The sequence below is a fragment of the Geospiza fortis genome, unplaced genomic scaffold, assembly GCF_000277835.1.
Source record: "Geospiza fortis unplaced genomic scaffold, GeoFor_1.0 scaffold231, whole genome shotgun sequence".
Lineage (NCBI taxonomy): Eukaryota > Metazoa > Chordata > Aves > Passeriformes > Thraupidae > Geospiza > Geospiza fortis.
In genome coordinates, this window is record NW_005054351.1 from 4,458,264 (window position 1) to 4,471,187 (window position 12,924).

The following is a 12,924-nucleotide window of genomic DNA, read 5'->3' on the forward strand; positions in this document are numbered from 1 at the left end:
TTTAAAGGCTCCACTTAACGCTGTTTGAGGTGTTCTTACTAGGCAATGCTGCCCTCCCCTGGTATGCTGAGAAAAGCAGGATTTTTTTATTCCAGTTCTAGAGCTTCCTGTTGGAGCAAAATTGGTGTATTGGTGAAAATGGTGGGGAATAATGCTCTTAAACAGACCATTATATGCTTTCTCTCTTAAGAGAGAAAAGCAAACTCAAAACAAACCATAAAACAGACATTTGTGCAGTGCTTTTATGTATGCATGATGCAGATGTAGATGAATGTACAAATAATATACATCTAATCTACTGTCAATACATGGTAGAGGGTTGAATTAAGTTTGTGTGGCAATTTGGAGGATGAATTGAGGACAAACAGATACAAGGTGGTAGGACGACCAATTACAAGAAGCTTTTCTATAACAGTATAGTTTTGTCTTGTAAACATGAATGATAAATCTCTAAACATTATATATATGTTCAGTTCTGCAATAGAGGAGTAAACGTGACCATGGCCAGCAGCTTGCATGGGAATAGGATTGGCTCTTGTGCAAATGAAGCTGTAGCAAAACCAACAATCAGGCTCTGTTGATGACAAAGATATCACCACCAGCTCAGGAAGTCCCTTCACTGCACAGTTCTGAGAGCTGAGGACGGTAGTCCAAGGAAATATTACTGCTGCATGGTCTGTTCTTTAATGTATTTCCTCAGGTGTCTGGTACTAACTGCTGCTGGAGATAGAATGCAAGGTTCTTTAGGCTGTCCAGCTGTGGCTCTTATGTGTTAAATGCATTGCTATTTGCTTCAATTTTGTAATCCTTCCATTTCTCAGTGCTAGATAATTTCACCATAGTCCAGATGGAGCAGAAAGAGTTAAGCCATGTTGCAAATACAGGAATTTTAGTTCCCACATCTGAGTCTAATAAAGTGTGTGGAGTGAGCTTTGCTTTTTGTTTGTTTGTTTGTTTTTAAGGTATAAAATGTCACTTTCTTTTTATGGTTAAGATTTTTCTAATTGCTGGACAACTTGAAAAACACACAACTTTTTTTTTCCTGTGGCATATGACTTACATTTTGCTTCCTCCTCATTCCTTTTAATGCATTGGAGATCACCTAGCATTGGAAAAAACTGGAGAGAGTATGTTAAAACCTCTGGTTCACATATTTCTTCGTGTCTTAGATCTGAACAGACTGCCACATCAGGAGGGAGGAATTTTCCCCAAGACTGGTTTGCTTGAGGACTTTGCTTGAGTGTCAGTCTTTGTCTACTACTTAGGGTCAAGTCACCTGGGAGATGTTTTAAGAGCTGTGGAATATAATGACATTCCCAATGTGACTTGCTCCTCTCCAGTTACAGTTTTATGTTGTAGTGGTGTTGATATTTTACTACAGCCTTTTACAGCAGGGTCTAGGAGTTGTTCTGTGTCTGTAGTGCCTGCCAATCCACAGAGCAGGTGTGGGCCATTCTGAGCTCTACTCCAACTAATAAGTGACCTGTGACTGTGGCAGGTGGAACCTGAAGATCCCAGTGGTCTTTCACCGGCTGTTGTTTCTGAAGTGACATTGCTGGCAGGAAAACAGCAGCATTTGCCTTAATGCACATCAGCAAGAAAGCTACAATAATCAATCCTTTTGGGACCTAGCTGTAAAACCACTGCAAGTATGGCTCCAAAGTAGTTAAAGGTTGGGCTAAATCAGCAAATAAGATGCCTTTCCCTTTGTGACACCCTGCCACAGTAATACCAGTTTTATATGTTCTTTTTTGTTAGATCAGTATTTTGCCAGTGCAGCATCCCCATTGAGCTCATCGAATCGTTCATGTGAACGGCAGTGGTGTCACCCATTGACATTGAAGGAGTGTGTGAGGTCTAGGACTGTGTGACAGTTTTCTTTCTTCTCCGTAACTTTTGCAGGTGTTGGGGCTGCTGGTGTGGACCCTGATTGCTGGAACAGAATACTTTCTCTATCCAGCCTTTGGCTGGGTGATGTTTGTAGCTGTGTTTTACTGGGTTCTCACCGTCTTCTTTCTGATCATCTACATGACAATGACCTACACCAGGATCCCGCAGGTGCCATGGACCATGGTGGTAAATATACCTGTTCTTTGTTGTTCCAGGCTTGCTGGGTTTTGAAGAGAATAAAATACTGGTGCATTCTACATGTATATTTTACCAGCTCTACTTGTACTCTTTGCAGATTTTTCCCTGATTACTGTGTGGCTGCAGTATTTAACTTTCATACTACCCAGACACTTTCAAAGCACCTTTTCTATGATGTTTCACCATTTTGTTCAGCCATTGATGTAGTGACTTGATTTTTGATGTGTGTGTGACTGATACTCATGCACAGTGACCTCTTTTTCTCTCTGTAGTGGTTATGTCCCATGAAGAATGAGTCTGTTGCTGCCTCTGAGGTAACAGACTTGGCCATATGGCTTAAACAGCAGAAATCCCTACTGGAGTCAACACCATGCATTAGAAGCAGGACTTGGGCTCTTAAAACAGGAGTCTTCCTCTGCTGAAGTTAAAGCAAGGATGGTTCAGAGGTAGCAACACTCTGACAATCCATATGTAGTCTACTGTGAAAATGGTGCTGAAAATTATTTATATGTAAAATATGTACCATGTGAAGGATGTACCATGTAATCCTTTGCTTTGAGCTCAAGAGTTAAAGCAAATCAGATAAACAGCTACTGTAATTACAGAAAAATTTCACAGGCACTTAAAATGCAGATCCAGTTTTTATGGTTTGAGCAAACCTGTCCAGCTCTAACTCTCAACAGTATATTTTTGCCTCATTTGCATAACAGCCTGGTCTTCAGGATAGTAGATCCTAAAAGTCATTGTCATTTCAGCCAACTGGCTATTTGTGACCCATCTAAGAATCACTATAAATTTTATCTGTGCATTCGTTGGATATAGTGAGATACTGTTCTTTTTTTTTTAACAGCTAAATATTATTGACTAGAATTGTGTTATTTCTATGATGAAATGTATTTGACTTCTGTGTTGCTAACAGCCTGTTATCAGCTATATTGTGCATGTGACTAAAATTGAATACTAGAATACTCTCCTCTTTTAGTGTTCCCATTTGCTGCTGCAATAAATAGCCAGCTATAGCAATTACTAATAAGAACAACCAGGATTATGTTCAGATAGCTTCTCTATTTTCGAGTTTCATAACCAGCAATTACCATTAAGGCTGTAACACTGCTATAGAAATGTTGGATTATTTCAATTACAGCAGTAATGTATCTGGGTATGTTTAAAGGTGTGGGGTTTTTTTTTTCCCATTGCATTACATGTAAGTAAAGTACATTCAAAGGGAAAGCGTCTTTATATCCATCTGAATAAAGCTTTGGTCATTACCCTTCTTTCATCAGTTGAATGCTATTATGAGGCAACTGAACATAAATGAGTTGCCCCTGATCTATGTGGCAGAGAAACTGGAATATTTGATTTGTTTTGATTTGTTTCTATTTCATTTCGAGTATATTTCTTGCTCTGAGTTCCAAATAAATGTAAGTCCAAAAGGTAGTCTCCTTTTATATAAAAGGGTCATTTAAAGAGAAAATAAATACAAAACAAATAAAAGATGCTTGTGTTCCAGCTTGTTTTGCCCTGAGGTATTAAAAGAGCTTTTGGGAACAGCCCTTGAATTGGTCCTCTGCTGGTCCTGTATGGCCAAGAGGAACATTGAGTCTCTTTTCAGAGAGATGCTTTTAAAGTCTTTGTTGGAAAGAGCATGACGCACACCTTTTTGAGTGAGTTCACACCCACCTTTACCCTATTCTCTGAAGAATCCTGAATTTCAGTATCTCCCAGTTATTGCTGTGCTTCCTTAGGTGACAGCTCAAACTGTTCCTATTGTATGCAGTATCCAAAATTACATCTGGACATCTCTGTCGTAAATTCACTTTTTGCAGGTTAAGCACATTACCAAATTGCTTAAGATGCAGTTACTTTTACTGCAAATTAACCTAAAAGACATGCTTCAAAACTGACTATCCTTCGTAGTGAAAGTTTTTTGCTAAAACAATCAATGGAAGCTTTTAAAATCGGGTGAATTTGAATTTAAGAAGCAGATGGTAATTTAGCATGAACCATTTGGTTTGAGTAATATATTGGCAGCAAAGGCCCAATCAGCTTGCACTGCATTCCATCTTCCCCAACAGTGTTATTTCCCAGAGCAGCAGTTTGCAGAAATTATGTGCTTTTCTCTTTTTTCTACATGACAAGATATTGCAGGGATTTGTAGCTTTCCAGGGTAATTGAGTCTTTTTGGAATGGGAAATCTGAAAATAACAACAAATACTCTAGGTAATCAAATTTGGGGTTTCTAAATCAGTGCTTTACAGAAGTTCACCAGAACCTGCCAGTTGTTGGCATCTCATCCTAAAATTGACAGTTTGATATTTTATTGCTGTACTGCCCTGATAAAACAAGGGGAGAGATCTGTGTATAGACATAGTACCTCTTATTAGACAAACTGATATAGGTGAGATGAACCCCCCAACTCATTTGTAAGTGTGTGAATCAAATCTCAAGTGCCAGTCCTTAGACTCCATCTGAGTGCTGAGGCACTGCCCAGTGGAAGGATAAGTGGATATTTTCCACTGTTCCTTCTTAACTTCTCTTCTTGAGCTCCAGCTTTTTTTAGATTTTGCCAAAGCTGGTTAAAAGTGAATTAAATTGTGGGTAATTGGCATAAATTCCTAACATTCAGTGGGTCACACAGTGGGAATTAATAAGTTGGAGTTGCACCAGCTTGGCAACATTTAGGCAACTAGAGCAACAGAGTTAGGGGTTATATTTGTGTGACAGCCTGGAGTGCAAAAGTGGGGTCAGAAGCTGAAGGGAGCTGATTATGTACATGAGGAGACCAGGTCTATACTGAGTTACCCATTCCTGCAATTGTAACTAGATGCAAAGCATATCATAGGCATTCCACTTAAACATGGCACCAAATCCGTGTGCCTTAGACAAGTAGCAGAGTGGAGTTTAAAAGGAATTAACTTTTCTTTTTTTAAGAAGAAACTTCCATGACCAAGTAGTAAAAAAGTAAAGGACAAAGTTTCATACATACATTTTTCATCTTCTTAGACATCTGTTCTCTCTTCCTTTCCTGTTTTCTCTCACATGCAAAAACCAAACAAACTTTTTGTTTGCTCTCTATAGAGTTATGTGAGGTCATTGTTATCTGCTTTGCTTCTTTCTTAGTAATAAATAGAAGTTCCCTGAGACATTAACTTTGCCTCTTGAAAGAGAAAATGCAGCATCTGCCATGACTACATGATGACCCGTGTAGTCCAGTCAGACTCTTCTCCTCCTTGGATTTACCTGTTTCTTTCTCCACTTAAAAACAGACAGAAGGGAAAGATACTGAGAGATGAAAGAATACAACTGAGAAAAAAAGTCACTCTCTTTATGTCCTTCAGTAGTGTGGAAAACAAAGTTTTGCAAGCTTTATAAATACTGTCCATATGCCGTGACTTATTGATTCCTATCTTTGTGTAGATTAGAAGTGTAATCATAGTGCAGTTTGGTCTTGTTTCTTTGTTTTGTTTTTTATCATGTAGAGTCATATTCTTACTGCCTAACCCTTAGATTGTGGTAACCAAACTGAGTCCTTATTTTCACTTCTGGAAAATCACAGCACACCAACTTTAAGACTTTTCTGGATTTAGTGTGATGGAGAGAACAGTTTGTCCAAAATATGGTTCAATGTTTATGGATCTTCAAAGCAGTTAAATTTTAATCTTACAGATAGAAATATGGAAGAAGGCAAAAAGTTAAAAATGTTAGTTAAGAGTGACATTTCTGGTGTACATTGCATGTGTTCAGTGTATTTCAGAAGAGAGTTTTGTAATGTTGGAAAACAAATGCCTGTGCATATTAATGATGTATGTTTGTCTTTTCAACAGGGTCTATGTTTTAATGGAAGTGCCTTTGTTTTGTATCTCATTGCTGCCATTGTAGATGCATCTTCAGTTACCAAAGATCTGGACAATCACAATTACAACAGCTGGGCAGCTTCTTCGGTGAGTTCATTTTTTGTTTAAATCAGTTCTACATCCAGTAAAGGTATAGCAAATGAAGACTCTTTGAAAGTATGGGTTGAAGTTACAGGTGTTCTGCATTTTGAAAAGCTGCAGAGTGATAGAGCTCACATGCAAAACCTATAAGTAGCTGCAATTTAGTTCATTGTTTTTAGAGGTGACTAGAAATTCCACCAGGAGATGACAGTCACGTCAGAAAAGGCAGTAATGTTTTTAAGATCACACTGATTTCCTCCTCCCTTGCCCCCATTTATTACCAGCTCTCTGGCTGAGGTCAGAGCCTGCACATCAGAACAGACAAAAAAGATTGTGTGAGCATCGAGTCACCCCAATGCACCTGGACAACTTCAAAGGCAGTTTAAACTAACTCAGCTAACTTTGCATACTTGTGCATAAGATGTATTCAGCTTTCTGTGGCCTGAGCTATTGTCCACATTGTCCACACAACACCTTGGGGAAAGCCCTGGAATGGTATTGCTGTTTCCACAATGATCTTCCTGCCCTGGAAAGCCCTGGGGAAAGCCCTGGAATGGTATTGCTGTTTCCACAATGATCTTCCTGTTACAGCTTCAACTTTTGATAATTTTTCCTTTGAGTTGCAAGGGCAATGTGTGAAAAATCATGTAAAGTGATGAAATCACTAATTAGTCTGATATTACTATCTTAGTGCTTAGATTTAGAAATCCAAAACAGTCAAAGTGGATAAAAAATAACTTTAAAACAAAACAAAAAAGGAACAGAAAAGAGCCTTGTCACTTTTTGAGTTAGGTGAACACATTCCCTAGCAAAGTGAAGGGAGTTGTAAATGAACTTATTTCATGTTGTGGCAACAGGAGTCAAATTCAATTGTATACAGGAATTCCAAATTACTGAGTGTTCATGCTTCTGCAGTTGTCCTCCTGACTATTCACAAATCCTGTCTGAAGCTTTTTTTGTATGGCCATGAACACAGGAACTATGAGCACCTGCACTGTTTTTGTCCTGGGAATTGGATCATTAAATCCCTGTCATTTCAGTGGTGTTCAGGGTCTTCTCCTCTTGGCAGTTTGTAATTACAGATCTGTTACTCAGCCACTGCAGCTGACAGGAACTTGCTTGCTGCTAGATAAGCTTCCATGCTGATTCAGGTTTTATGCAAAATGCATGACTGTTCAGTGTCTCATGGGAGGTTTGGATTCTCTTCTAATACTTCCTAATAATGTTTATCTAACACAGAGTCTAAATAAACTATTAAATGTGGATTCTTGCTTTCAAAATCCATTAAGGGTTTCATGGATAGAGGATTTAGCAAATCATCTATCCCCAGTAGTCATTCTGTTAGAAAAATTTTAGATGGAGCTTTTATTTAATAAGAAACAAAATCATTGGAGAAAGAAGAACGCTGCAGTATTTTATTGTAATAAGATTTTACATCACCATCTGCAGTTTTTTGGAGTTAGAGATTAAATTTGCATTAGACAATGCTCACCAAGAGCCCTCTGTTGAAAGGCTTAGATTTCTGCCTGGATGCTCAGCATGCGACCATTACAGTCCCTACTGTGCTCAGCAGTGCCTACCCATGCCAATGATGGCATATAAGCCAGGAACAACTGTAGAACCATAAAATATTTTTAGGCTGGAAGGGACTTCTTGGAAGCCATCTGGTCCAACTCTTTCCACTCCTACAGCTGGGCTAACTCATATCAGATTACCAGGGCTTTGTCCACTTGAATTTGAGTATTTCCAAATATGGCCATTCCACAATGCCTGTGTTTGATTACTCACACTGTGTGCTGGGTTTTTTTCCCTAATATCTAATTGAAATTTCCTGCCTATAACTTGTGTTTGGTTCCTTCTTGTCCTATCATTGCTCAGCTCTTTGAAAAGTGGTGTTAATCTTACTTGCAGTGACAGCTTTACTTGATCCAGTTACTAGCACAAAACATTCTGGTGTTTTCGTTAAGACCATGTTGAGTGTTGTCAGTTTTGAGCAACATGCAGTAATTAACAGGAACTTAAGCACTAGTGCTGAATTCGACTTTATCAGTACAAGTGAAATAAATCTAGCCTGCTATAGAGGGCTTATAATGTTATCAATTTCTGACAACATAGTAATATGACAGCGTGGTTGCTGTCACTGAGGAATATCTTTATCCATCAGTAGAGGACCTCTGGAATTGGTAACCTAATCAGCAGTGCTGTTTGAGAACATGTCTGGGCCTGCATTTAAATCCAAGCTTTCTCTGTAAGCAAACAGATGCACTGTGAGCCATGCTGAGGTACAGGTGGGCTGTAGGCAATATCTGGAACACAGCAGCAGGGCAGGAGTGCTAGCTTGAGCTCACTTTGTCCCACAGACAATTCCTCAGCCTCTAAAAGTGGCAAGTATTTGGATTGGCAGCAATCCAATCTGTAAAATCTGTACTGAGGCTGTATAATGAGGAATTTATTTTAAAAGTTGAAATATGTCATGTTTTGTGTGCTCCAAGCCTATATTTCTAGGCATAGTGTAAGCTTACTTTTACACAGTGTTGGCTGCCCTGGCCACACAGGCACGAGGTGAGAGTGTGCCATTTTTGTCAGCTTGCTATTTTCCTTTTTCCCAAGTCTCATAACTATTTTTTTCCCTTAGAAATTACAGTGCTCTCAAATATATTTATTTTCTAATCAATTTTTTCTCTCTCTCAACAGTTCTTTGCCTTCGTGGTTACGTCCTGCTATGCTGGAAATACGTATTTTAGCTTTATATCCTGGCGATCACGAACTTTGCAGTAAATACTTTGTTAAAGTGAGTTCTGTGGTGTAAAGTACCTTGAGGATTATTCACTTTTGATAAAAGCTTGGAAGAGGGGTGAGGTATTTTTGAACATTTCTCCTAGAATTGACACAATATAAACCAAGATCAATTGATTATTTATAATAATGCCATCTTTAGAGACATTTTTAACTTGACTTTGTACTATATAATAATATTTCATACTGCTTCTTTTAAAATTAACATAGTATTTTTCTAGACACTGTATAGTTGTTACTACTAGACCTTTAAAAAATCTTACTCAATGTGCCAGGTATGTAAATGTAACTTTTTAAATGTTACAGTTATACTTTTGATACTGAAGGCTACCAAAACTAAGATTGATGTTGTGTCATTATTGTGTATGAAAAAGTGACATTGTGCAGAAAAAAAAACCACCTGAAAGTTTAAAAAATAAATAAATAAATGATCCAGCTGTACATGTTTTGTAAACTGAGAGTAGAAGCTTGCTTTTTTAAATTTCTTTTTCAGAGTACAATAGATACTACCAAGAATTCTGATGATCCTGTCAGTGGGCATAGTCTAACAGCTTCTCACATCATGAGGTTGCTTTTGGTTAGTGTAGGTCTGAAGCTGAAGAAATGCTGTGCCTAGAACACATTATCTTAACAGGTTTCTCAGATCCAACAGGCTCCAAAGCAGGAGCCCAGACAACACCCCCTTAGTGCTCAGGGCTCAACCTGCTGAGGGCATCACAAATCTCTGGCTGAAGGTAACAAACACTTCTTGGTTCTCAGCAGACTGTGGTTGTTTGGGTTTTCTTCTCCTCAGATTAGGCCGTTACTCTCTCTTATTAAAATCTGGGCTTCTAAATCCTATTAAATGATACAGAGATGAAATCCACAGAAGAATTGTCAAGACACCAGTGCTACAAGCAAGGAACTTCCTCCCTCCTTTCCTGTCTACTGGCATCATCTGCAACTTGTTAGTTTAACAAATGAAGTTGGTACTCCTATTTAAATAACTTTGAATCAAGCAGAAGTATGACAGAATATGACTTTCAAAACAGATACCTTTGAAAATTACTTTCAAATACAAATTACCTAAGGATTCTTTTTCCCAGAAATCACATGGTGAGTGAAAGGTTGTGATTATTTTATGATGTTATTTCAAGCTTTCTTCATTTAAAACTACTGGTGAACCTTTTATTCTTGGATTAAGAAGATTTGGATTCCCTTCTAGTCTTCAAAAGCTTATTTGGTTGATAATATATGGTACCAGAGAAACCTTACTGCTTAAAAAATCCTCCTTTATTTCTTCTTGTAAATAAATGGTGTGTGGTTACTTACATATGTGCCTTGCAGAAAATTTATCAGCAGACAGCTAATTCCCTTCTCAATCACATGGTTTTCTTCTTGATTATCTGTCAGTCATAAGATTTCAGTGTAAGGGAAGCCAAGATATTATTTAAAAACCTATACTTGCCTGCAAATTCCATTTGGCCTACACAACATGGGTCAGGCTGTCTGCTGCTTTCTAAGTTTATCCAGTTGTGAGAAGGAAGAATGGCTACCAACTCTGCATTTTATCTACACAGATAAAACATGTCATTAAAATCCTGTATGCTCTTTTCCATCACTGGGAATAAAAAGAATCAAAGGCATTGAAATTATCCAAGTGCCAACTGATAAAGTGTGACGAGAAATACAGCCAGAATTAAAATTTCATCAGTAATTTCTCATCAGTCAAAAAGCTTCTGTAGTAATAGAAATTCTTTCTTAATTGATATTTGATGTATCTATTTCAACTCCAAGGGATGTGACTATGTTTGCACAAACATTTCAAGATTTTGTAGTAACTGCAATGGTTTGTTTGGTCTAAACTCATAACCCAGACCTCATTTGTGGACAGAGGCAGTAAGAGGAAAGTGAGCTAAGACGAGGTTCTGTTTCATCCAGTTTACCTAAAACTGTCATGGCAACTGTGTGTTACATGTCAGAGTTGCCCTTTAATGTAAGACAAAACCAGGTAAGGAGTGATTCTGGAAAAATACCTACATACTCTGAGACTTCAGTGCTGATTCTCAAGGGAAGATCTGCAGAATGACTTCTAAAGACAAATCTGTGAGTTGAATCCTTAATTCTGAATTTAAAAAAATACATACTAGGCAAAAATTTGCTTTGTACTTGGCCTTGCTTTTTTTTGTTTTTCTTCACAAACCATAACTTACCTGCTTTGCTCTGTCCTTTCACAAACATAATTATCTTACTTCCCATGCTCTCTCTCATCTGTTGGCCAGGTACCAACTGTCTTGTTTTTCAAATGCTCTGAATATCTAATTAAAATTGGAGGAGTCAGCACAAGATGAGCATTCCTTTTGGAATTTTCTCCTCCAATTTCAGGCCTGAAGAAAGGCACAAGCACCTGAAATATTATCTTCCATAATTATCTTAAATATTGATTTGGAAACCATGAGTTAATGCATTTGTATATTCTAATATTGATAAAGAAGATAAGCTAGCTGTGGTTTATCATATAACAATTAAAACATGTTTTGTATCTGCTGTAGGTTAGAACTTGTAAGATTGAAAGAAGCCTTAAAAGAGCAACTGGTAAGGGAAGTCATTAGTGAAATGCTTAATACAGATATTTAGAAGAATAAACAAACTGCTGATAAACTTGCAAAATGAAGGTGTTTGACTTATAAGTAACTTGTTCCAGACAAAGTCTCTGAAAAATATAAGTCACATACATAACGGTACTTGATGTCAACTTATGGCCATTAATTTTCATTTATTAAGGAGTTGTCAGCACCTTTTTTCATCCTCATACACAATGCCCCTAACAAGACAAAGTGAAGAGCATGAGAACTAATAAAAATCTCAAATGCAGTAGACTTAGGTTGACTTTTTCCCAGTGCTTCACAGAAGATGCCTGTATTGCTGGGTAGAAAATGTTTTTTATTCTACTGGTATTAATTTAAAGTTATTTCTGTTTCACTGCCCTGAACTCAGATCAGCAGGGCCCCAGTCACACACACACTTTCAAAAGAAATAGAGAACTAAAGAAGCTGAACAGCAGGTAAAACTATGTATTTCTAAATAGGAAGTGAAGAAGTTACTGGAACCGTCCTCCACAGGGCTTATAGAAACCTGTAGCCATGCATGCTTCCGAATGGGAACGGTTAAGGAGAAAAAAAAACCCAAACAGCTGTTGAAAAATTGAACAAATTTTTCTTTTTTTTTTTTTCTCAGGAGCTAGCATTTTACTCTTGTGGCAGTAGCCAGTGTTGTAGCTTTGATATCTAGTGACATGAGATAAAATGTGGTGGGACAGGTAATACCTTTTACTGCTACCACAAGATGGCTTAACAGAAGTCCAGAACTATGTACTGCTTAATGCAGTGAGGACCATTGCCCACATTGGCAAACCCAATTGCTTATGCTGGGGCTTATGCTGTGTGTTGGGGGTCGTCTGGGCTTACATGTCTTCCCTCTCAGGACAATTTCAGTTGCTGAAGGAACTTATTAAATACTAAGTATGAACAGAATCTGTGTCATAACTGCAGAACGAAGCAGCAGAAGATGGGATCACTACTGCAATGAGTACAAAAGTGGCGTACACCCAGCTCAGAGGCCTGCTGCTACCTCACTTGTCAGAAAGCAGAACAAGTTATTTTTAAACGTGAAGAAATACATAGCTTCCTTTGCTGCGTTTCATTACAATTGCTGTATGATTTAATTCAAACACTGGGCCTGAGACATCTGGACAGCCCTTACAGTTTTACATGTTGCTGCCCATTAATGCAAATGGTTTTTATCTTTTATGAGATCGAGAATCAGAGGACTGGGAGGGGGGTTGGCAAGAGTGGGTGCCGTGTGAGAAGGCGCTCTTTGCAGCTGTGCCTCCACACCAAAGCACCGGAGTCGCTCCCCTCCCAGGGGTTTGTCACTGTCCCCTCCGAGCTGCTCGGTGCGGAGCTCCCTCCCGGCAGCCGTCCCGCTCCCTCCGGCCTGTTTCCATGGGTCCCGCTCCCTCCGGCCTGTTTCCATGGGTCCCGCTCCCTCCGGCCTGTTTCCATGCATCCCGGGCGGGCTGCACGGCGCGGGGGCAGCCTCCCTGCGCGGCTCCCGCTCCGGGCTG

General features: G+C 38.8%; 1 protein-coding gene across 1 annotated transcript in view; it reads left to right on the forward strand.

Moving 5' to 3' along the window:
- Positions 1-9,282, forward strand: part of CMTM8 (CKLF like MARVEL transmembrane domain containing 8) — a 53,407-nt gene extending 44,125 nt beyond the window's left edge. Inside the window, exons 2-4 of the mRNA XM_031058895.1 lie at positions 1,903-2,076; positions 5,913-6,029; positions 8,718-9,282. Coding sequence (XP_030914755.1) covers positions 1,903-2,076; positions 5,913-6,029; positions 8,718-8,801 — 375 coding nt within the window. The 3' untranslated portion in view covers positions 8,802-9,282. The remainder of the gene's footprint in view (positions 1-1,902; positions 2,077-5,912; positions 6,030-8,717) is intronic.
- Positions 9,283-12,924: the final 3,642 nt, after the last annotated feature.